At 45.9% G+C, this 22,102-nt stretch overlaps 1 protein-coding gene across 1 annotated transcript in view; it reads left to right on the top strand.

Annotated features, from left to right (window-relative positions):
- The window catches only part of ZNF831 (zinc finger protein 831), a 413,436-nt gene that overhangs the window by 109,335 nt on the left and 281,999 nt on the right, over positions 1–22,102 (top strand). Inside the window, exon 3 of the mRNA XM_069243423.1 lies at positions 2,530–2,663. Within this exon, the coding sequence (XP_069099524.1) occupies positions 2,530–2,663 (134 nt within the window). The remainder of the gene's footprint in view (positions 1–2,529; positions 2,664–22,102) is intronic.

Here is a 22,102-nt window from a genome sequence, read left to right as displayed (position 1 = left end):
CTGCCTTGTGAAGAAGGTTGCTCTGGTGGGAGAGGAGCCACATTCAGAGCAGGAATCACAGACTGAGGGTGGAGCTCAGTGAGAACATAGATGAGGTGGAGTCTACCGACCCTGGCCTCCAGCACCCAGCAAGAAGATGGGCCAATAATAGTCCCACATATAAAGACTGGAACAAACTGAAGAGAGGGTGGTGGCCACTGAGGATGTGACCTGGCTGGAGCTCCTGATCTGTGAGGGTTACAGTGGGGCAGGAAGATAATCCCACCTATATTTTGAGTCCACACCCAGAGAAGATGTGGTGAATACCATCTAAACGTGAGTGGCAGGGAAGAGCAAACTGTCACCAAAAACCTCAGCTTAGGAAATCCCTAAGAATTGCAAAAGCTCCATCTGCAATACCGAGCAATGGTGCAATGTGTGAAGTACCACAAAGATGGCCTGGTTCCCCTGCACCAACCACAGACAAAGCTTAAAAGATGGTTAAACCCAGACCCAATGGCACACATCGCTGGAGGCAGAGGAAATGAAGAAACTGCAGGAACCAGAAACACTCTGCATCAGAATCACATCTTCAGGACACCCAGAGACACCAAAAGATAGGCTGGACCTGATACTAACAGATATACTGGACTCATGCAGCACTCAGTTTGGAGATGGAAATAGACCTGTGGTATTAGACATCGGTCTGCTATGGGCACAAATTTATCAACAACAAAGAACGTTTGTTGAAGTAAAAAAAAAAAAATACCATACTCAAAGATACAATATATTGCTGCTGTTCCCAGTGAAGCTCAAAGTAGTGTTGGCTGGTAGGGTGGCTTGGTAGTAACTGAAATGCAGGCCTGTGCTGCACGTGTGGAGGACAAACAAGGCTCAGTATGGAGCCACCTCATCAAGGAAATCAAAGGTGGAAAATATGGCTATGGTGGCAGCATTGCCAGCAATGAATACAGGGTATAGCTTGGTTGGGAAAGGCGCGGTGAGCAGTCAAAGACAATCCACAGAGAAAGCAACGGATGAATCCTCACTGTGATGATGAAACAACCCGGTGGTGACGACAGTGACTTTCGGCACAGCATATGAGCCACGTGTGACTAAATGCAGGCAGTTGACTTCACCGTTGGAGACTTGAGTGACATTGGGTTGGTTGCCCCCCTGGATACACATAAGTGGCTAGAGGTAAGTCATAGATCAGCTACAGGGATAACTCCCAAATAGATACATGATAGGATCGAAGGAGGAAGACTCAGCTCTAAACTTATAGACGCCTCTGAACATTCGGACCACCATTTCTTTTTGGATCTTCAAAAAGGACCTTAAAACTCTTCTCTTTCCAAATACATTTTCTCAATAGCACACCTTATCAATTGCTCTCACTATTGTTATGCCTTCACATTCTATAATTTGTCTTTGTTCCATGACACCCGCAAGAGCTTTAATGACCTTTAGCTCCAACATTGTAAATATGAAATTCTGTAAATTGACCGTTTTTGTTTTTTCCTTTGCATTATCTAATATATTTTGATTTTTCTAATTTGTAAATACGTAACTATCACAATGAGTAATTGTAGAATCTGTAGTGTTCCATCGTTTTATTGTAAAGCGCTCTGACACCTCTGTGTAATGTCTGCACATAAGTAAATAAATGAATAAACATTCTTTACTATCACTGTATTTTCTCTTACACTCTGAGATAGACGTAGCCAGCTGGGAGAAAGCCAAAGGGACACAGGACCAGGTGTACAAACATTTAAGGATAGCAATTTCCGAATAGTGAGTTTTTCCTAATCGCTGTTTGGTAATTGCTATTCTTTTTAAAAAAAATATATATTTATTGTTTTATGAAAGAAAAAAACCAAAACATGTTCAGTAGAATAACAAACATAACATTACGTCATGCAGCTTACTTCTGTTTTCTAAATGCCTGGATCCGGCACAGAGGAAGTGTATAATCAAAAGCACTTCATCACTAAACACCCGCACTGACCCACCAGTCCATCTAATTCATGCCCATGTACATGCTGCAGTTTTGCAGGCAGACCTTGGTTTCCATGTCTAAATCAGAACTATGGCTTCTTTGCCCGGTCCTTCCTTTACTCTACATCTGTATTCAGTCTCCTCATATTTTCACAAATTTCTTCTGACACCCCCGTCCCATGTAGACTTCCTTTTCCATGATTCCAACACCCAGTCTCAGTGCCGCAGAGGAGTTACAGCCCCCCACTTCTGCGCAATGTCCTGTTTTATCACCTTACATCCCAGATTTACCAATGGCCTTTGATATCGGGAATGATCTGTCTGGCCCTAGATTCTCAGCAGTGCCCATCAGGGTTGAAGCTCTAGGGGTAGCCCTGCCACCCTCTCCAGCAAGCCTCGTATCGCCTCTCAAAAATCTTTAATGCATGGGTAGCGAAGAAAGACTATGTGAGCAGCTCTGGGGCCTGTCTCGCCATCTCTCATTAATGCCAGGATGGAGGTGAGGAGGGCAGGTACGATGGTAATGTTTCATTGTATTAATGCTTCCTACAGGGAAATCCAGACACCTTTACGAATTCAGCGAACGCCTCGGATCAAACGGCGAAAAATGGAGAATCGGGCCAAACCGAACCAACTTCGACGACCACACGTTGTGGGTCCAAAGAACTGGAAATCACCAAAAACGGGTAAGGAATTGATACACTGACATCAGCATCATACAACAGGGACAGACTCCTTTGACCAGGCCCAAAATATACTTAACATAAGTACACTTAAAAGATTTATCTTGGGGTCAAGGTTTCTCCTTCTTGCCGCCACCCTAGCCTCAGTCCTACTACCACTGAGCTGCCAAGGTGACACTCTAGACAGCCAAGCGCAAGGTCGGAGGTTCACTGTGGTTTCTGAGGGTGAAACAACGAGTTCCAAGCTTCTGCAAACCCTGACACTGCCCCTGGGCTCAATCCCAGTTAGCTTCGGCTTGCTCGGGCTCCACTCACCTGCTCCTTGTCACTATGGTTTGCACATACAACTCATGGCAGTGCCGCAGTGACAAGCCTCTGTTGACGGCACTCCAGGCTCCACTTGTGTACTCTGACAGATAATTCGCTTCCCTAATGGCACATCAGCACTGTGTGACAAATAGCGCCCTAGCATTACAAGGGTCATTGACAGCACCAAGGACTCCACAACTACCCTGACAGCTAGCGTCCTAGTGTTACAAGGGTCTGTTGACAGCATGTAATGCTCCGCTAACACTCTATGACAGACAGGGCCCTAGTGCACAAACCTCAGTTTATGGCACAGAGTGTTTCACTAGTGCCCCATGACAGCTAGGACCCTAGTACACAAGCCGTGGTTGATGGTTCAGAGGGATAGGGCCCTAGTGTGGAAGCCTCAGTTGATAGCATTGAGGGTTCCACTACCACTTTATGACAGATAGCAACATGGTGTACAAGCCTCAATTGATGGTACAAAGGGTTTCACTTGTGCTTTATGACAGCTAGGACCCTAGTTGACAAGCATCAGTTGATGGCACAGAGGGTTTCACTAGCGCTCTATTACAGATAAGGCCCTACTGTAAAAGCCTTAGTTGATGGCTAAGCAGTTTCCACTAGCACTTTATGACAGGCGCCCTTGGTGTACAAGCCTCAATTGATGGTACAAAGGGTTTCACTAGCGCTTTATGACAGATAGGGCCAGGTGAAGCTCCTCCATTAGGGCGGTGGAGAGTTGCCACTCCGCCAGCAGTGGCAGCTGCAAAACCTTTAAAAAAAAAGGATAACAAACAATGTTTATTATCCTTTTGTTTTAAAGGGCCCATGGGGGTGACGAGCAGTGAGGGGGAGTGCACAGCACTCCCCTTCACTGCGCATGTATGTTTGCCCGGCGGTCTCGGTCCGGCCAATTGTACATGCCCAGTGTACGCTCTTCAGCCTGGCAACACAGTTGCCAGGCTGGAGAGAGCCTGCACAGGCTCCCAGTCTGCCTGAGAGGACCCTGGCTCGGCGTTCCCTTCCAGTCCTGACCCTGCTTTGAGCAGTGTCAGGATTGGCCACAGGGTAGACTGGGAGCCTGTGCCTGCAGCGAGTCGTCGGAGAGGAGCGGCGAGGAGCGAGGTAAGTGATTTTTGTTTTAATTTAATTGATTGTAATGTTTTTTCCACCCCTCCCGCACTTCCTCCCCCCTTCCACTGGATAGGGCCCTAGTGTACACAATGAGCCACTCTGACAGGCAGTGCCTTGGTGTACAGGCCTCTCTGGACAGCCCATACGCCTCCACTACCACTCTCAGGCAGACAGTGCCTTTGTATACAAGCATCTCTTCATACGGCTATAAGCCATGGCTACCACTCTTTAACAAATAGTTTATCAGCATAACAATTCTCCCTAGATGGCCTATAAGGCTCCATCACCAGTCTTTGACTGACACTGCACTTGAGCACAAGCCACCGTTGATGGCACAGAAGGCCTCGCTAACACCCTCTGACAGATAGGTCCTAAGGTACAAGGGTCAGCCGAGAGAATGTTAGGCTCCATCAAAAGTGACAGACAGCACCAAGTGTAAACATTCTCCTCTGGTGGCAGAGAGGGCACTAGTGCCCCATTGACACTGAGGGCCCCAGTATTGCAGATCGCTGGGCCGTGTGATTTCCCATCATGCCTGGTCTACAAAGCAGTTTTCAGCCTACGCTGGTGTCACCTTCGTGGGTGGAATAGTCAGTGATGTGTGTGTGTCATTTAAGGGCACATGCTGTTTTTATTTCCTGCCGTTTCCAGCATGATTGAGAAATCTATTACTTGCTGGCTGGTCGCTGAGTCACCGCTGACTCCCTCCCTTGCCTTGGTAATGTTCAAAGGGCTTTGTGTGCATTATGCCGCTAACGGGAAGTCTTTAACTTGGGTGTTATATGTGTGGTTTGGCACGTGCTACCATGTACAGAGCACAGGTCGCCAACGTGCATCCCGGTTTGCCCCCTTGCATATGTGTAACAGTTTAGTACTATGGTTTTCCTAGATGCTTCTTTGACCGGTAGATGGCAGTCTGACTCTCTTATCCTTTGGCGGATTTATGTGGCTTAGGCCTATATGTATTAAAGCATTTCCCATAGACACAGAATGTGAAAAATCCTTCAATTCATCTATAGTAATTGTTCAATATTATTTTAGTAAGCATAATATTAACTTTATCATTTATAACAATTCATCACAATGAGCTACTCCTTAGTGAGACTTTCATGTGCCTTTTTATCTGACTGTTCATCACTTCAAGAGCTCTACCTCCTCCCTCTGGTCTCCTCTCACGTGTATCCACCCCCAGAAGTTTATCCTCTATATAACTCATGGTCGCCCACCAGGTAGGTTTAGGTTTGCGCTTTAGAAATGCAAAAACATACATACACGTGTTGCTCTTTCTGGAAAGCTCCTGTGAAGTCAAGCTAGCCCCGAGTGGTGTCACTGCAGGCCAGATCAGCTGGCTGCAGTGTCTGAGTCCGCCATGAAGAGAGGCCTCTTAATTCCTGAGGGGCCATTAACACGAGTTATCTGCCCCATCAGAATTATGAGATCGGCGGCGTTTCCACGAACCTGTTTATTTTCACATGGATATTTTGGCTGCGGAAAGTCAATTGAAACAAGGGGAAGAGAAGTAGTTTTATTTTGAAATATCTTCTTATAAAACTGATATCATATTCATCCACAGTTGACATATATATATATATTTTTTATTTTATTTAATTCAAACTAAGAAACAAGAGCTACCCTTGTGTTCACGTGTATAAACATCACAACATGCACCATTGTTCACGTGAAAACAATTGTAGGCTAACCTATTCCACATTTAAGCATTTAAGGAATCAATATGAAGATTCATAAATGAGGACAGTGATCATTCTGTCTAGCAAAAGTCAGCAAAAGTATGGCAACCAGTAGTAATAGTGATTTTCAAACAAATGGCCTCATTTACAAGGAACTGGCGCATCAGCTCTAATGCACCAGTTTCCTTGCGTCACCCTGTACCCCCCTAACAACACCATGGTAGCGCTGTTTTTATAATACAGCCCACCATGGCGCTCGTTAGTACAAATACGTCAATTTTTTTTAACTCACTTGTGGCGCTTTGCTGGACTAGTGTCAATTTTTTTTACACTAGTCCAGCAAAGCTTGAGGAGGCTTAATGAAAAGAGTCTAGCATCAGTTTAACGTCTGCCCTGGGAAGGAGTTACAAAATTACGCAAGAATGGCACCATGAAATCTGATAGATTTCACTGCACTATTTTTTTTAATCACCCTGTGAGGGAATGCCTCCCTTGCATACATTATACCTGGCACACGTATATTGAGACACAAGGGTTTACAAACTGGCGCAATGGAGACATTGCGTCAGTTTGTATATACGGCGCAGGGTGGGTGACTGTTTTGCATGCCGTAGTGTAAAAAGAAAATGACGCTACAGCAGCACAATGGGCTTGTAAATGATCCAGAAGTATTTATTCATAAATGTCATCAAAATGAAAACAAAATTGAATAGTAAACCAAGTGAAATAGTGATAAGTGCACCCCAAGTGAAACAAGCCTAAACAATAACAATTTCCAATATTGTGAAGTGATTGGTATATTGGTGTACAATCTTAGAAAGCCACAATTGTTCAAGGAATAGATGGTCACATTAGTTGACCTATATGAAAACACCACCAAGGTCTGTCCATTTAAGTGTTGTCGGCATTTCGACCCTATATATAGCCATCTAGGTTCTCATTAGGACATAAAATAATCGTGGGGGATGTTCATCCAAACATGGGGACTCCGACTGTGAAGTCTGAGGCAGCCGGACGCATAGTGGGTCCTGGTGGTACCCAAAGTAGAGTTCTCAAAGCCCAAGTATGTGAGGATACTGTGCTATGTTTGTGTCATTTGCATGCACCCATATTAGACTATGGGCCTCCCTTTACTTTGCAGGATTAGCGCCATAATTTTCGGTGCTAATCCTGAAAAGCGCAACAATAAGGGCAATATTTTTGACATTGTTCTAACGTGCAACATGGTGCGCCACATTGTAAATACAGCGCACACAAGGTGTCGCTAGAGTGGCGCAGAGCATCGCAAGAAAAGTGGTGCAGCAGGAATGATGCGCCACTTTCTTGTAAAAGTGTCCCACAACACCTTGTTTGCCAGTCACCAACAATTAGATTAACTCTGTGGTACTCCCAAGCAACCTTTTCAGAAAGTCATTTTGTGCTACTTTTATTGAATTTCTTAAGTTGCATGCATGCATTTGGATGCCGTATTTGTCTTGAGACAGTGACATTGCTTTTCGTTGTCTTTCTCAAGTCAGCTTTTCATCTATCATATTATAAACATTTTGGAAAATGTTTATCTTATTTAGATTGTCCTCTATTTGGTTACATTCCTTCAAACTATGAAGCAGAAGGAGGCATTAGAGCAGGACCGAACTGAAAAGGTTACACTTTTTTTTTATTTCCTAAAAACAAGTTTACATGCTTAATAATTGTGCCTTGACACATCCATCAGACTACTAGGCTTGGCATTTGTAACCCACTGCTACACACCCACAAAGATTTTTGATTCCATCTTCTGACCAAAATAGAGATACTTGTATATTCTTTGTGATTCCTCTCCGCACTACAGATCTGCTTAGCTTGAAATACAGCTTATATGCCAATGGTATGCCACTACTTTCAAGCCTATGGGTAGTAGTAATGCATCTTCGACTGCAGTATACTTGTTAGTAGCACCACTACTACTACAGCTACAACAGACGCTAGTACTGTTAGTATTGGTCCAACTACTAGCAAAAGGAGCAATATCTTAAGTGCAGAAACTACTACTTCTAATAGGAGTAGTGCTAGTAATACTATGCAGTTTACTACTACTAATACTGCCACTGCTAATACTACTGCTAACAACGCTCTTACTATTACTACTACTACACTGGTTCTGATAATTTGTCTGGGCCCTATTCACAGACGTTTTTACAGACCTTTAATCCTGTCTTACTCCTCCAAATTGTACATTTCACTGCTCCATTTTTTAGGGCCTCCCAGCGCTGGAACGCCCCCCCCCCCTTGCATATATTATGCCTGGTGCAGGCATAATGTGACACAAAGGTTCACAAAGTGGCGCAATGCAAGCACTGTCGGAAATGCCTACCCAATGCCAAATTAGCATACAAAATTATACTAATGTGGCATAAGGAGGCGCAAAGGGCTTGTAAATATGCCCTCAAATTTGTTAATTAAGGTCTAGAAAGTCTCCTAGTGGGGTAATGAATGAGAATAGTGAATAGAGAATTTGTACTGATAATAGTTTACTTCCTGCAGGAACTAATCGATCACTGTAATTTTTGTGAATTTCCATGGCTAGTAAATCTCAAGACAATTTTGTCTCTGCTTGAATTGAGGCCACAAGTTCCATGAACCTGCTAGGATGCTATTGTAGGCCAAGAGGAACGTACTAGAATTTTTTCAATGATTCAGGGTTAAGATTTAAGTTTGGGGTCAGGCTGGATAGAGTTATCTTTGAATGCCTGCCATTTGTTACAACTGGCCATACCAACCTGGAATCCACTCTGTAGCTAAGCCTTTTGAGAAAACAAGAGCAGTTTGGGGAAGAAAACTCTCCTGAACACAAATGCAGCAGGAAAAAGAATTTGAGCAAGACTGAAAGTTTTTGTTGCTCTCGTTTAAAAAGCAAATGATAATATGTAAATATGTAATCAGTATTCAAAGAGATGTGCTAGACTGCAATATTAAGCAGACTCCCCCAGGATATTGCGGCATTGATTGGCAAATTTTGCGGCACAAATAGGCAGATTTTGTTGCATTTTTGTGGCACTTTATTTTACCATTCTTTAAGCACCAAACACAGGGATCTTATTTTTACGTTTATTTACATTTGAGACAATTGTTTGGGGCAAGGACTACACACGACATAAACTTGTAAAGGAATGATAACCATGGAACCTGTATGCTTGTCTCCTAAGATTTTGATCATGCCCGTGTATATGCAATCCTTCTGAGCAGTCCAAATCTAGTCCGATGTTGTGCTGCTGAATGTAATGAAAAAACAATAATGCCCAGATTGATTGTTCTGAGAGGGACTGACGTCTGGCTGACAAAATAATTTTGCAGATGCTGTTGCTCCTCTCAGCATCTGCAGATGTGGTCACACAGTCCTTATACACAGCTGCTAGCTGTGAAAAGACTGGAATCCCACACCAAAAGAGGTCAGTGTCAATCACCCCTGAAACTGATGCCTGTACTGCTTCTGGGCCTATGTGTTCAAAGTGAAAGCAAAGCTCCTGATCAAGCACCATGCTCAAATCAGGGATGGCCGACTATGCAGTCTTGTCCTTGGGTAGGATACAGCTTCGTGCAGGATTGAAAAGGCGTATTTGTTTCAGGAACCCAATGCCTGGTTGGGCTTCCCCCATGTACTTGCCCACCTTTCCAAAGGAATTTTCAACAGCTTCATTAAGCAGGGCTGTTATCTTTTCTTTTTGTGCCAGAGTCAATTTAGCACCCGGCAGATGACTCTAGGAATGGTTGCAGTGACCCCAGAGTGAGGACTGAATTGCTTGTGAGGTTCACGTGGAGGTCCTCTAGATAATCATATACCTTTATTGTCACTGGTGTTTGGCTGTGAAATACGTCCATAAGACTTAATATGTTCTGATTTTTTTTTGCCACAATTTCCAATTGAACTTTAATACAGTTTTTCTGGTCACTGTTCGGAAAGCTCTGTAGATTTTCAAGGGAATCTGGGGGAGACTTGCAGAGTTGCATCTCAGACTCAACCCAGCATAGGCATTAAGTGCTTGCAGTGGTGCTGGACAGCAGCAAACCAAGAATTCCAGCAGGTATTGGAAGGGTCAGATGCCATCTGTGGTTTCATCCCATGGTACTCAGCAACGTGTGGCAGGTACCTTCACTTTTTGCTACTGGCCATGTAAAACATTAGTGAGAAGAACAGATGAAAGGCATTGAGCTCTACAAAGGCTTTGAGAATGACTCACCAACGAGGTTCATTATGTGTGCTAAGCAGGTGATATGTATGGAGTTTGTATAAAGATTTCTCAACACAGTGTTGCTTGAATGAGCATGTATGCCGTGTTGTCTGTATTAAAAGAAATAACGTCCTGAAAGGCTTTGTTGTACTCTGTGAGCACCCTCACAACTATTTGAGCTACAGTTCCATGGCTGCACTTCGAGAGGGACACTGTATCTGCTAGGTGGTTGGAGAAACTTGTGCAACACAGGGTGGTTGATTTTGCTTAATGGAATGTTCAGTGCTGTGCAGACATTGACCCACTCACTTATTATTTCCTGGTTTGAGACACTGGCAGCTGTACTCTTTATGAAAAGTGAGTTCACAAGCATTTGACAGGCACCTTTCAGTGATAAGTGAGGGTCTGTAGTACCTGCCTACCAATTCAAATGTTTTTGGGACTGCACATGCATATCCACTGTGTGTTTTAGGAAGTGGTCGATCGCCACGTTGCACACACTGCAAAACAGCACTTCACCATCAGCATGCATCATGTCGCTGTACTCTCTGGCCCGTTCTGCTGCTGTTATCTGGGTAGCCAGATGTGATCGATGTTTCACGGCCTTCACAGGTTGCATAAGCTTCTCCATCTTGCTTTTGGGGTGGTGGTTGTCGCTCCCCAGGAATCCGAAAGATCTACATATATGTAGGGAAGCAGTGATTAAAAAATGCACTAAACTCTGATTCACTTGCAAATAAAGGGAAAACATGCAAACCTGGGGAAACAAAGCCACTCTGGAAATCAGCGGCTCTCAAATGGAGTTGAGCAAACACAGGTGGTCATTTTGACTTTTGCGATAAAAACCACTTACCGCCACAGTGACGGCTGCCAAAATACTGCCAAAGCGGTTACCATCCGTCCGCCATATTATGAGCACTGCCGGACTTCCGCCACAAAAAGGGTGGAAATCCGGCAGTGTTCATGGTGGCGGATAGTGGTAAGGTGGCACTGCTACCATCAGCACCGCCACGCCAGTAGAAATGCCGCCAGACATATCTTGACCTGTGATATGGCCTGGCGGTGTTCTGCTGGCGGGGCACTGCTTGCTGTAGCAATGCCCCTTCCCCTTCCCTGCCAGAAGACCTCCTTGACAAAGGGAAGTCAGGCTTCCAACAGGGGAGGGAGGTAGGAGAGTGGGGGTGTTGTGTGTGTGTTTCTGAGTGTGTGCATAAATGTGTAAGTGTGTGAATGCGTCTGTGTGTGTTGTGTTGTTTGCATGGTTGTATGCATGTGAGTGAATGCGTGTCAGAATGGTGAAGTGAGTGTGTGTCTGCATGTCAGTGTGATTGTGTGTAAGAATGTATGTGAGCATGTCTGGAAGTATGGGTGTATGAATGCGTGTATGCCAGTGTGAGTGATTGGGTGTATGCCTGGTGCATGGTTGCGGGTGTGTGTGTATGGGGGGTAGGTGCAGAGGGGGTGGAGGGTGTGTGTGTGATGATCGGAGGGGGGTGTCGGGGAGTGGGGGTCTTGAATGTCGGGGTGGGTGGGTTAGTGTGTGAAATGGGGGGTGGAGGGCTTTAAAAGGAGGGTGGGTGGGGGGTTTCAGGTATGTGTTAGGAGGGTGGGGGGGCCACCTAAAGGTGACAGGGAAGGATTTCCCTGTCACCGGTAGGGCCTACCGCCATGGTTTCGTGGCATTGCTAACACCACGAAACCCATGGTGGTAGGCAGGCTCATAATGCCGCCGGCGATACTGTGCCAGCCGCCGGGCTGGAGATTGATATCTTCGGCCTGGAGGCTGATACCGCCATGGTGACATGAGTGGAGAAGTGGCGGTTGGCTGCAGCCAACCCGCCATTCTCATAATGTGGCAGTATGTACCGCCAGCCTGTTGGCAGTACTACCGCCACATTTACACTCACCACCGGGGTCATAATGACCCCCACAGTGTTAAAACAGCATGGCCAGTTGCAAAGGAAGGAAAACGTGCATCGTTTTGAAGCAATGTTGCATACATTGAGTTTAAATATGTACAGAAAGGCAACTAAAAAAATTAATGACAAAGGAAACTGAAATGGAACCACAATGGAAAACTTTACATTTTTTAAATGAGGTTGGATGGATTCTGACAAAGGACAAAAAAGGTTAGGAAGGGCCACCTGCAAAGAAAGGGAAACATAAAATCGTTCAAAACAAATTTGTACACGCATACTTTGAAAATAGGGGCTCATAAGCATGGCTTTTTGCACTTGTGGAGGGGGGGAGGAGAATAAGAACAGCGCATAAAGAATGGTAAGGAAAATCAAAAAGTTGTTCCAAACTGCCCCAACAAACCCACTCAACCCCTCCAAACAAAGAAATAAAAAAACAGGCCCTAAACATTTTTAAAAAAAATACATGCCCTCTCAGGGCCCTGCCACCCATTCCCAGTGGGCGGTGGGACCTAATATTAAAAAAAAAAAACATGCCCCCAATGCCCTGCTACCCTTGCCCAGTGGACGGCAGGAACTAAACATAAAATAAAAATAGCCCTAAATAAATAAGAGATGCCCCCCAGGCCCACAGGGGGGCAATATATTATTCTAGGGCCTGCCACACAGGGTCCTGTGTGTGACGGGCCCTAAATAAACCACAGCCGGGGTGGGCATTTATTTATTATAGAGCCCGCTGCGCACAGGACACAGGTGGCGGGCCCTGGGGGCATTTCTTTTTTTAAATGTATGCAGCTGGCCCCCTATGCATTAGGTGGCTGGCAGCACACATTTAAAAAAAGACAGAAATGGCCCTGGGCTGGCTGCCCATTTCCTGTGCGCAGCGGGCCCTAAATATACAAGAAATGTCACCCTGGCCTACGGAGAAGCATTTATTTATTTTAGGGGCACAGTGGCAGATCCACGGGCGGCAGATCCAGGGGCATTTTATTTTGTTTTAAATGTATGCAGCCTGCCACCTATGAAGTGGGCGGATGGCAGCATACATTTAAAAAAGTACAGAAATGGCCCCGGGCCCGCTGTCCATGTCCTGTGCGTAGCGGGCCCTAAATAAACAATAGATGCTCCCCAACCCACAAGTGGGCATTTATTGATCTATGGCCCGCCGTTCACACAACACAGGCAGTGGGCCCAGCAGCATTTTTTTTTTTTTTTTTTTTAAATGTATGCAGCTAGTTGCCCTTGCAGTGGGTGGCTGGCAGTATACATTTTAAAAATCACAAAAATGGCCCCAGGACTGCTACCCATTTCCTATGTGTGGCAGGCCCTAAATAAACAAGAGATGTGCCCCCAGCCCACTGGGGTCATTTATTTATTCTAGGGCTAGCCACGCACAGGGCATGGGTGGCAGACCCAGGAGCATTTTTACAAAAAAAAAATATATACAAACAGCTGCCCATGGACTGGGCGGCTGCCAGTATACATTTAAGTAAGTACAGAAATGGCCCCAGACTCCCCACCCTTGTCCTGTGCACGGCAGGATCTAAATAAACAAGAGATGCCCCTCTGGCCCACGGGATGGATATTTATTTATTCTAGTGCCTGCCGAACACAGGGCACGTGCGGGGGGTTTGGGGACATTTCTTTTTTTTTTAAATGTATGCAGTCAGCTGACCATACAGTGGGCGGCTGGCAGCATACATAAAAAAAAGTACAGAAAAGTAGAGAAATGGCCCTGGACCCACCATCCATGTCCTGTGCGCGGCGGGCCCTAAATAAACAAGAGATGTGACTCTGGCCCACGGGGCTCATTTATTTATTCTAGGGATCACTGCGCACAGGGCACGGGCGGCAGGTGCAGGGGCATTTTATTTTATTTTTTAATATATACAAATGGCCGCCCATGGAGTGCGCTGCTGGCAGTACACATTAAAAAAAAGTACAGAAATGGCCCTGGGCCCTCGCCTCTCTCCTGCGCAAAGCTGGACCTAAATAAAACAAGAGATGCCCCTCTGGCCCACGGGGTGGGCATTTATTTATTCTAGTGCCCACCGCACACAGGGCATGGGCAGGGTATCCGGGGGCATTTCTTTTTTTGTTTTTTAAATGTATGCAATCAGCAGACCATACAGTGTTAAAAAAGTACAGAAAAGTAGAGAAATGGCCCCGGGCCCACCGCCCATGTCTTATGCGCGGTGTGCCCTAAATAAGCAAAAATGCCCCCGGCCCATGGGTGAGGCGTTAATTTGTTTTAAGGTTCGCCACCCACAGGGCACGGGCAGCAGGACCAGGGGCATTTTTTTTGTTGTTTTATGAATGGAGCCAGTCACCCATGCAGTGGGTGGTTGGCAGTATACATTAAAAAAATTACAGAAATGGCCCCGGGCCTGCCACCTTTGTCCTATGCGTGACCCTAAATAACCAAGAGGTGTGGCCCCGGCCCACTGGAGGGCATTTATTTATTCTAGGGCCCGCTGCACACAGAGCACGGGTGGCGGGTCCAGGAGCATTTTTTTTTTTTTATGTATAGAGCAGTCCGCCCATGCAGGGGGGTCTGTCAGCATACATTAAAAAAAGTACAGAAATGGCCCCAGGACCACTGCCTGTGTCCTGTGCGTGGTGGGCCCTCAATAAGCAAGAAATGCCGCCCGGCCCACGGGGGAGGCGTTAATTTGTTTTAGGGTTCGCCACCAACAGGGCACGGGCAGCAGGACCAGCGGAATTTCTTTTTTTTTTTTTTAAATGAATGGAGCCAGCCACCCATGCAGTGGGTGGTTGGCAGTATACATTAAAATAATTACAGAAATGGCCCCGGGCCTGCCGCCTATGTCCTATGCGTGACCCTAAATAAACAAGAGATGTGCCACCGGCCCACAAGGGCGGCCTTTATTTATTCTATGGCCCGCTGAGCACAGAGCACAGGCGGCGGGCCTGGGGGCATTTTTTTTTTTTATGTATACAGCAGTCCGCCCATGCAGGGGGGTCTATCAGCATACATTTAAAAAAGTACAGAAATGGCCCCGGGCCCACTGCCTGTGTCCTGTGTGTGGTGGGCCCTAAATAAACAAGAGATGCACCCCCCCCGGCCCACAGGGAGGGGCATTTATTTATTTTAGGGCCCGCTGCACACAGGGCATGGGCGGCAGGCTCGGTGCATTTCTTTTTATTTAAGTATTTGCAGCCGGACACCTGTGCGGTGGGAAGCTGCCAGCATACATTTTAAAAAGTATAGAAATGGCCCCGAGCCTGCTGCCTGTGTCCTGTGCCCAGGGAGTACAAAACACAAAGGATCAGGGTACGCTACCTGTGGTGCCTGGTCTTTGTCCTCCTGTCTGTCCTCCATCATCGTGTGTGCCCCGAACGTGGTGTATGGCCCGAATGGAATGATCAGGAGGCAGGAAAGGTGAGGAGTAGATATACACCACCTCGCCTGCCTGCTGTGGGACCCTCCTTCTATTGGCCTGGTGGCACTGGACCAATACAAGGAGGGTCGGAACCCTTCAAATTTCATGTGTACATTTGTAAAGCGCTGGCTTTCTGCTAAACTGCTGATTTCGCTATTTTTTCGCAAATTGCAAAACCACATGATCCTGGAGGGTCTAATTAAGAGAGCCAAAACAAATTATTTAACGCTTATTCCCTAGCGCTTTATACACACTAGTAAAACAAGCATCAGTGCCTGCAGAGATGCATAAAACAGTGATTCATCAATTGCAAGAAGTAAATGGGAGAGCTGAGAATGTTTAAAGGAGAGAGCAGAGAGTGCAGAAAGAGCAAAGAATTATGCTGCCAAGGACCACAAAAGGTGAAAGATTTGAATTGGGAAGGGGCACACAGAGATGGGGGGAACCTGCCAAAAACTGGGAGGCAGAAGCCAGACAGCAATAGGGTATGATGGGTCAGACCAAGGAGACAAGACCATGAGCAATATGTACTCATTAGAGTGGTGAAACAAACTCTTGCATGCCCCTTCCTAGACTTTTTTGCGGGGCTATTAATGGCAAAATAATATTTTACCTCTAATGCACCCATTACCCATGTTTCTTGGAAATGTTATATATGTGCATTTAATGAAGCAAAATTTTAAATTTTGGCTACACTTTTAGAGCAACCCTCTAAGGTCCAAGAGATGTTCTTAATTTGATTGCTAAATAGGGTAGGTACTTGCTGTGGGCCTAGCCCCTTATTCATGCAGGGCTCCTGCTGACCACAGCTACCGCTGCAAGTTATCCTCCCACTCCACAGTAGTTGAATTTTGTTTCAGAAGGGAAACCCTTCTTCTCCCCGCAGTACAGGAAATTACGGTTAATTTTGCATTTCAGCCCAACTCCTCAGGTGAAGTTGTCCCATTATCTGTGGGGGTGGTCTATTCCCATTAGTAAAGTTAAAGTCATCCCTTCTACCAAATGAACAGGACTATATCAAACCCTCTTGATATGAAAAATTCACAATTAGTCATTATCAGGCTAACTATTGTAGGTGAATTGAAGGTAACCCTTAGATTTTATCTCTCCCCACATTTAGTAAATCTACCAGTTTGATATCACTACTCTTTATAGTTTTCTATCTGAGCCAAAAAATACAGTAATTATGATCTATTAGGAACGGAAATCTCATCATCAAATAGGACAATAAAATCTAGGGTCTTCATGATCTCGGCCACCTTCATTCCCTTTTGCCACCCATGCTGCCCTTCCCGCTTAGCCTGGCACGAATCCCTATTTTCCGGGCCCATTTAACAAGGCATGTTTGGGACGTATGGGTTCATAGTCAGATTAAGTACAGGTAATACCCCATTGGAGGCTTTAAACCTATTGTTTATGGGGGTTATGGTCCTTGCCTGATAGTAATCTTTATCAGTTTTTAAACCATCAGATTCTTTGCCTTTGTCAATGAAGTCCTCCGGATTACCCGAAAATGGCTTCTCCTGGATAGTTTCTTTGGCGCCACTAACTTGTATGATATTCTATTCTATCTGGGTTTCTGGTTGTGGTTCTGGGTTTTGAAATTTAACTCTCCTTGCGCATCTTTTAATTATCATTCTCAGTTTCTTTTTTAGCTTTCTTCTTTGCCTTCCCTTGTCTTTACCTTTTCCCGGCTTCTGGGCATCTTCTGATTCGGCGATCTGAGCCGAGGGGCCCATATTTCCAACTTTTTCCTGTTTCTTTTTAAAGATTGGGTACACATCCATACCTTTCCCATGCTCAGAAGTTTGCATATGGTCCCTCCCTCCAATGATGACTGCCATTTGGTCGGAGTGCCCGTCTTCTTTAAAAAGATCTTCTAGGTTGTTTAAATTCATAGACCGGTCCCTGTGGTTTACCTTTTGAAGGGGCTTGACATTGGAGCGACCGGCTTGTGGTCCTCAGTGTACCATTCTGGGCAGATGAGAAGTCGAACTGTTCCCCTTCATGGCCCCAGCTGATGAAAAAGGCTTCTCCTTGAGAATAACCGTCAAAATGTCAAGGAAATGATCCAAATTATCTGTGTGTTTTTCCAGTAAAGCCAAGATAGACAATAGAATACGCTCCAGACTTTGGAGCGTTCTAGAGTAGCACACATAGGCCCTCATTCTGACTTGGGCGGGCGGCGGTCGCCGCCCGCCTGGAGGGAACCGCCAGATGGCCGCTCCGCGGTCGGAAGACCGCTGGGGCCATTCTGACTTTCCCGCTGGGCCGGCGGGCGCTAGCCAAAATAGCGCCCGCCGGCCCAGCGGGAAAGCGGCCTGCAACACTAAAGCCGGCTCCGAATGGAGCCGGCGGTGTTGCAGGTGTGCGACGGGTGCAGTAGCACCCGTCGCGCTTTTCAGCAGACAGTGAAAAGCTTAATGGGGCCCTGTTAGGGGGCCCCTGCACTGCCCATGCCAGTGGCATGGGCAGTGCAGGGGCCCCCAGGGGCCCCAGGACACCCATTCCCGCCATCCTGTTTCACCGCCAGAAACAGGCTGGCGGGAAGGGGGTCGGAATCGCCGCCATGGAGGATTGGGCCAACCGGGGTTAATCCGGCGGGAAACCGCCGGACCCGGTTTTCTGACCGCGGCTTTACCGTCGCGGTCAGAATGGCCCAGGAAGCACCGCCAGCCTGTTGGCGGTGCTTTCCGTGGTCCGCGGCCCTGGCGGATTTTACCGCCAGGGTCAGAATGAGGCCCCTAGTCAGCTGAAATATTAACTGGAGGACTTAAGGACAGGTCAGGAGTTAATGTTTACTGTAATGCCCTCCCGCCTGCGTGACTTGGAGTGCTAGAATACCAGTCTATTGACGTTTTCTGCATTACAGACTGTATTATAGGCTTTACTGACAGAGGGAATGCCATGCTTCTATTTACTACCCCAGGACTAGTTTTCAAAGGTGATATATCCGGTAGCATGTAATCTAACACGATCAATGACTGAGAGACTGACAATGTCTGTGGTGCTTCTTTTCTATTACTAGTCAATGGGGGAACTCCATATGCTCTGCTCTCCATAGGTAGGATTGGCTACTGAATTTTGCTGGTGTTTAAGAGGGTTAGCATACTCAAGACCAGGTGGGAGAGACATCTCCAACTTTTGGCTGAGAAGCGGCCTGATCGCCCCCACGGATTTGACAAGCAAGAATTTTCTGGAGCTTTTTGGAAGCATGCAGGAATGATACCACTGCCTTTAAGAATACCAAGGTGGGGGCTCAATTAGTTAACAGATTAGATTTTGTTTTTTGACAAAGTCTGACGGATAAAATTATTCCAGAGTGAAGTTTCTTTGCTGCCATTATATACTCCAAGATACCTTAGAAAATGAGCCAGGTGATCCAATCAAACCTAGAGGTTTGTAGCAAGGTTCACAAAGGATGGGGAAGGGTACACCAGGACCCACAAGCTGTACCAGTACCTGAACGAACCATCTCCGTGGAACGTGGTGAGCTTCCCCCCATTGCATACCACTAATGCCACAACACCCCCCTTGGTTTGTCAAGGATTGTGTCCTTACAAACTTTAGGGCCGTTTGAGCCATTCCAGTGCTGCCACGCCATTACTGCATAAGATCTACAGGAACCACAGCTGTAAGGGGAGGAACAAAAGCATGGCTGCAGCACCTCCACAGAACTCCTGAGATCTGGCGAACAAAGTGCCCGACAAGCACAAAATATAGCGGGCGAGCTTCAATTTAGCTCAATTAAATATTCTGGAGAAGTAAATAAGCAGTGTACCAGGTGGATCTTGTTAGGACTCTAGTACCTGGAGCAGGCATGACAGATATGGGCTAGAGGAAGATGAACAAAGAGAGCTATAGGGAAAAGCTTGAACTGCAGATGCCAGGAAAGGTACTTAAAAAGTAATCACTCCTCCCGGCACATTTGTGCGGTGCATAAGCCACTTGCCTCCACCAACTCCAGCTCCAGAACCTCCAGTTAGGCACACACTGAGATAGGCACAGAGCCATATGCTTCAGTTGAGCCTCCAGACCTCTCGAACGCTTGCCCCTACCTTGCTTCACCACTTGCATCCTGTGGCGATTGAGCCGAGTTCCTCCACAGAATCGTAGTACCTCTGCGATTCTCTTACTTCAGGCTGCTGCTTCTTCTGCCTCTCTCATCCTCACTTCTCCCTCCACCGTGTAGGAGAGGTCCAAGGTCCTGGTGGGTTGTAAGTAAATATCCCCAGCAGTCAGCGAGCGGGGGAGGCAGGGGGCCGAGAAAAGGGCCATCAAGAAGGTCGGGCGGTGAACTGTCAGCCGCGCTTCTGCAGAACTTAGAAGTTGCCCAATTTCAGAGTGATAACCTGGGCCCCCGAAGTCTGGCCCACAATAACTCAGTGCTCTGGTGCTCTGCTCCGGCTCCCACGTACAGTAGCCGCTGCTGCCACCTCACCACCTCGCTGCTTGCCTTGCTTTGCTGCTCCTCCTCCCAGAATGTCAGGTCCCATCCGCAGACTATCAAGCTGTTTCTGTTTCCCAAACTAGCAATCCTCTCAAGAAGGCAAAGACTAAACATGAAAAACAAAATTAAAAATGGAAAAGATACAAGGAAAGTTAGTTGAGGATGAGAGAAAGCCAAGCAGTGAGAGCAAGATCAAAAAGAAGATAAACGGTTGGATCTAAGACTGATTTAAAAAGAACAAGTGAGCAAACAGGAAGAACAATAGATAGGGTGAATCAATATTCTAGTGGGGTTGAAACGGTTGAGAATGAAACTTTTAGTGGCCTGGAACATCAAGTATTGGTGAATCTTTTTTTTTCTTTTTTTTCTGTCCTCATAAGTGAATCCCACCATGCTGCATGAGGGTCATCAACCAACATCAAACATGGTAACCTAGTTAACCAGGCTTAGAACCAATTAGATGCCGCACTTCACCTCTCCCGGGCCCTCCCAATGCTCTTTTCCAACCACAAATCCGTGAGCGAGGAAAAGAGAGCAGAAGGAATGAGGGGGGAAAGGAGGCAGAAATAATCATTGGACTACTTAATGTAGTAAAGGCAAAAATAATCATAGGACTACATATCAAGAGTAATTCCATTTTGCCGAGCATTTTCCCAGATGGCCCAACATTCATCATTATTACCCATTGGACCACTGCGTTCTAAACAAGAAAAATAATCTACTGAAAACAGCTAATCCGAAACATTCGGAGGTATAGGACTGACCCACTTTAGACATATTTGTCTCCTGGCCAGTAGTATCAACAAAAACAATATACCCTTATACGGCCTAGATAACTTCTGTTCCCATATTGAGTCAGGGAAAACGCCAAAAAATACCAGAGGTGGGGTCACTGCTATATCGGTACTTATAAATTGCTTAAGAAAACCATTAATCCCGACCAAAAAAAACCTAGATTTGGGCAGTTCCAAAACATGTGTACATCGTTTGCATTAGGCTCCCACATCGCGGACACTTTTTTTCTGACTTCCCCACCGTGGACAGCCTCTGAGGAAACCAATAAACCCTATGCATTGTGAACAGTTGATTTGTTTTCAAAGCGGCTGATCTAGTTACCGACCATAGCATAGATCTTGCCCTTTCCCAAATATGCGCTAAATCCAGATTTGGAAAAACCTCTCCCCATTTCTTCTCAAGAGACAAAACCACTGAGTCTGGTGCATCGAGGCATGCCTGATACCAAACAGAAACTTCTTTATTTACCAAGATCGAGGATAATTTCTCTTCCCAAGGATTATACACTCCCCCTTTCTCCTGAAGAGATGCCGCCCAATTTGCTAGTTGTAAATACTTAAACCTTGAAAGCTTGTGATCTGTTAATTCCTCCAATTCTGACCATGGCACCGGCTTCACATCCTTCAAGAGTTGTCCCCACTTCGTCACCCCCTTTAACACCAAAGCCAGTTTGTCTAGAAGAAACTCAGGAGTGCCAGGGGAATCCCAGACCGGAGCCCAGGGACTATAATAGTAAATGTGAAAAACTTGGCGTACCAACCACCATACTCTAGCAGCATCTTTAAGAAGCTTCAATCGGATCTTTTTGAAAATTTTTGGGTGACCAAACTTGTATAAAAATCGGCAGCCAGCCGCCGAAAACTCCTGAGTCACTGCGCCCCAAAATAACGTGTATTCAGACCTATCCCGTAGTAAGATCCTAACATTTTTCAAGTGAAAATCTAAATAATATTTGTAAAAAGCAGGAACTGCAATCCCCCCTTCCCCTTGGGCCTACATAGTTTTTGCCAGGCAATCCTAACACCTTTTGAGGACCAAACAAACAAAGTTAAGTCAGCTTGCATCTTAGGAAACCATCTCTTCTTAAATTCCAAGGGGATTGTGTTAAACAGGAATGTAAATTTAGGGAGACTAATCATTTTAAGGATATTTACTCTACCTACAAAAGACAGAGGGAGCCCGGCCCAGGTCTTCAGTAAGTTACGAGTCTCCTTGCAGAGCTTATCGAAATTGACCCTAGCCAATTCTTTGAGATTGGAAATAACTTGAATACCCAGATATCTGATCTGTTGCTTGACCAGGGGACTATCAAAGGTAGTATTCCAACACATAATCTCAGTTTTCTCTGAATTAACGGAATAGCCCGAAACATCTCCATATTCCTTCAAACATAATAGAATTCTAGAAAAAACCTGCGTCAAGTCACCCGTGTATATCATAAGATCGTCAGCATATAGAGCAACCTTCTTCTCCCAGCCCATACATTGAAAAGTAGGGATCGCTCTATCCGCCCTAATTTTGGCTGCTAAAGGTTTGAT

The sequence above is a fragment of the Pleurodeles waltl genome, chromosome 7 (genome assembly GCF_031143425.1).
Source record: "Pleurodeles waltl isolate 20211129_DDA chromosome 7, aPleWal1.hap1.20221129, whole genome shotgun sequence".
NCBI classification, from domain to species: Eukaryota; Metazoa; Chordata; class Amphibia; order Caudata; family Salamandridae; genus Pleurodeles; species Pleurodeles waltl.
The sequence above is the reverse complement of the archived record's forward strand: the minus strand, read 5'-3'. Positions and strand labels throughout refer to the sequence as shown.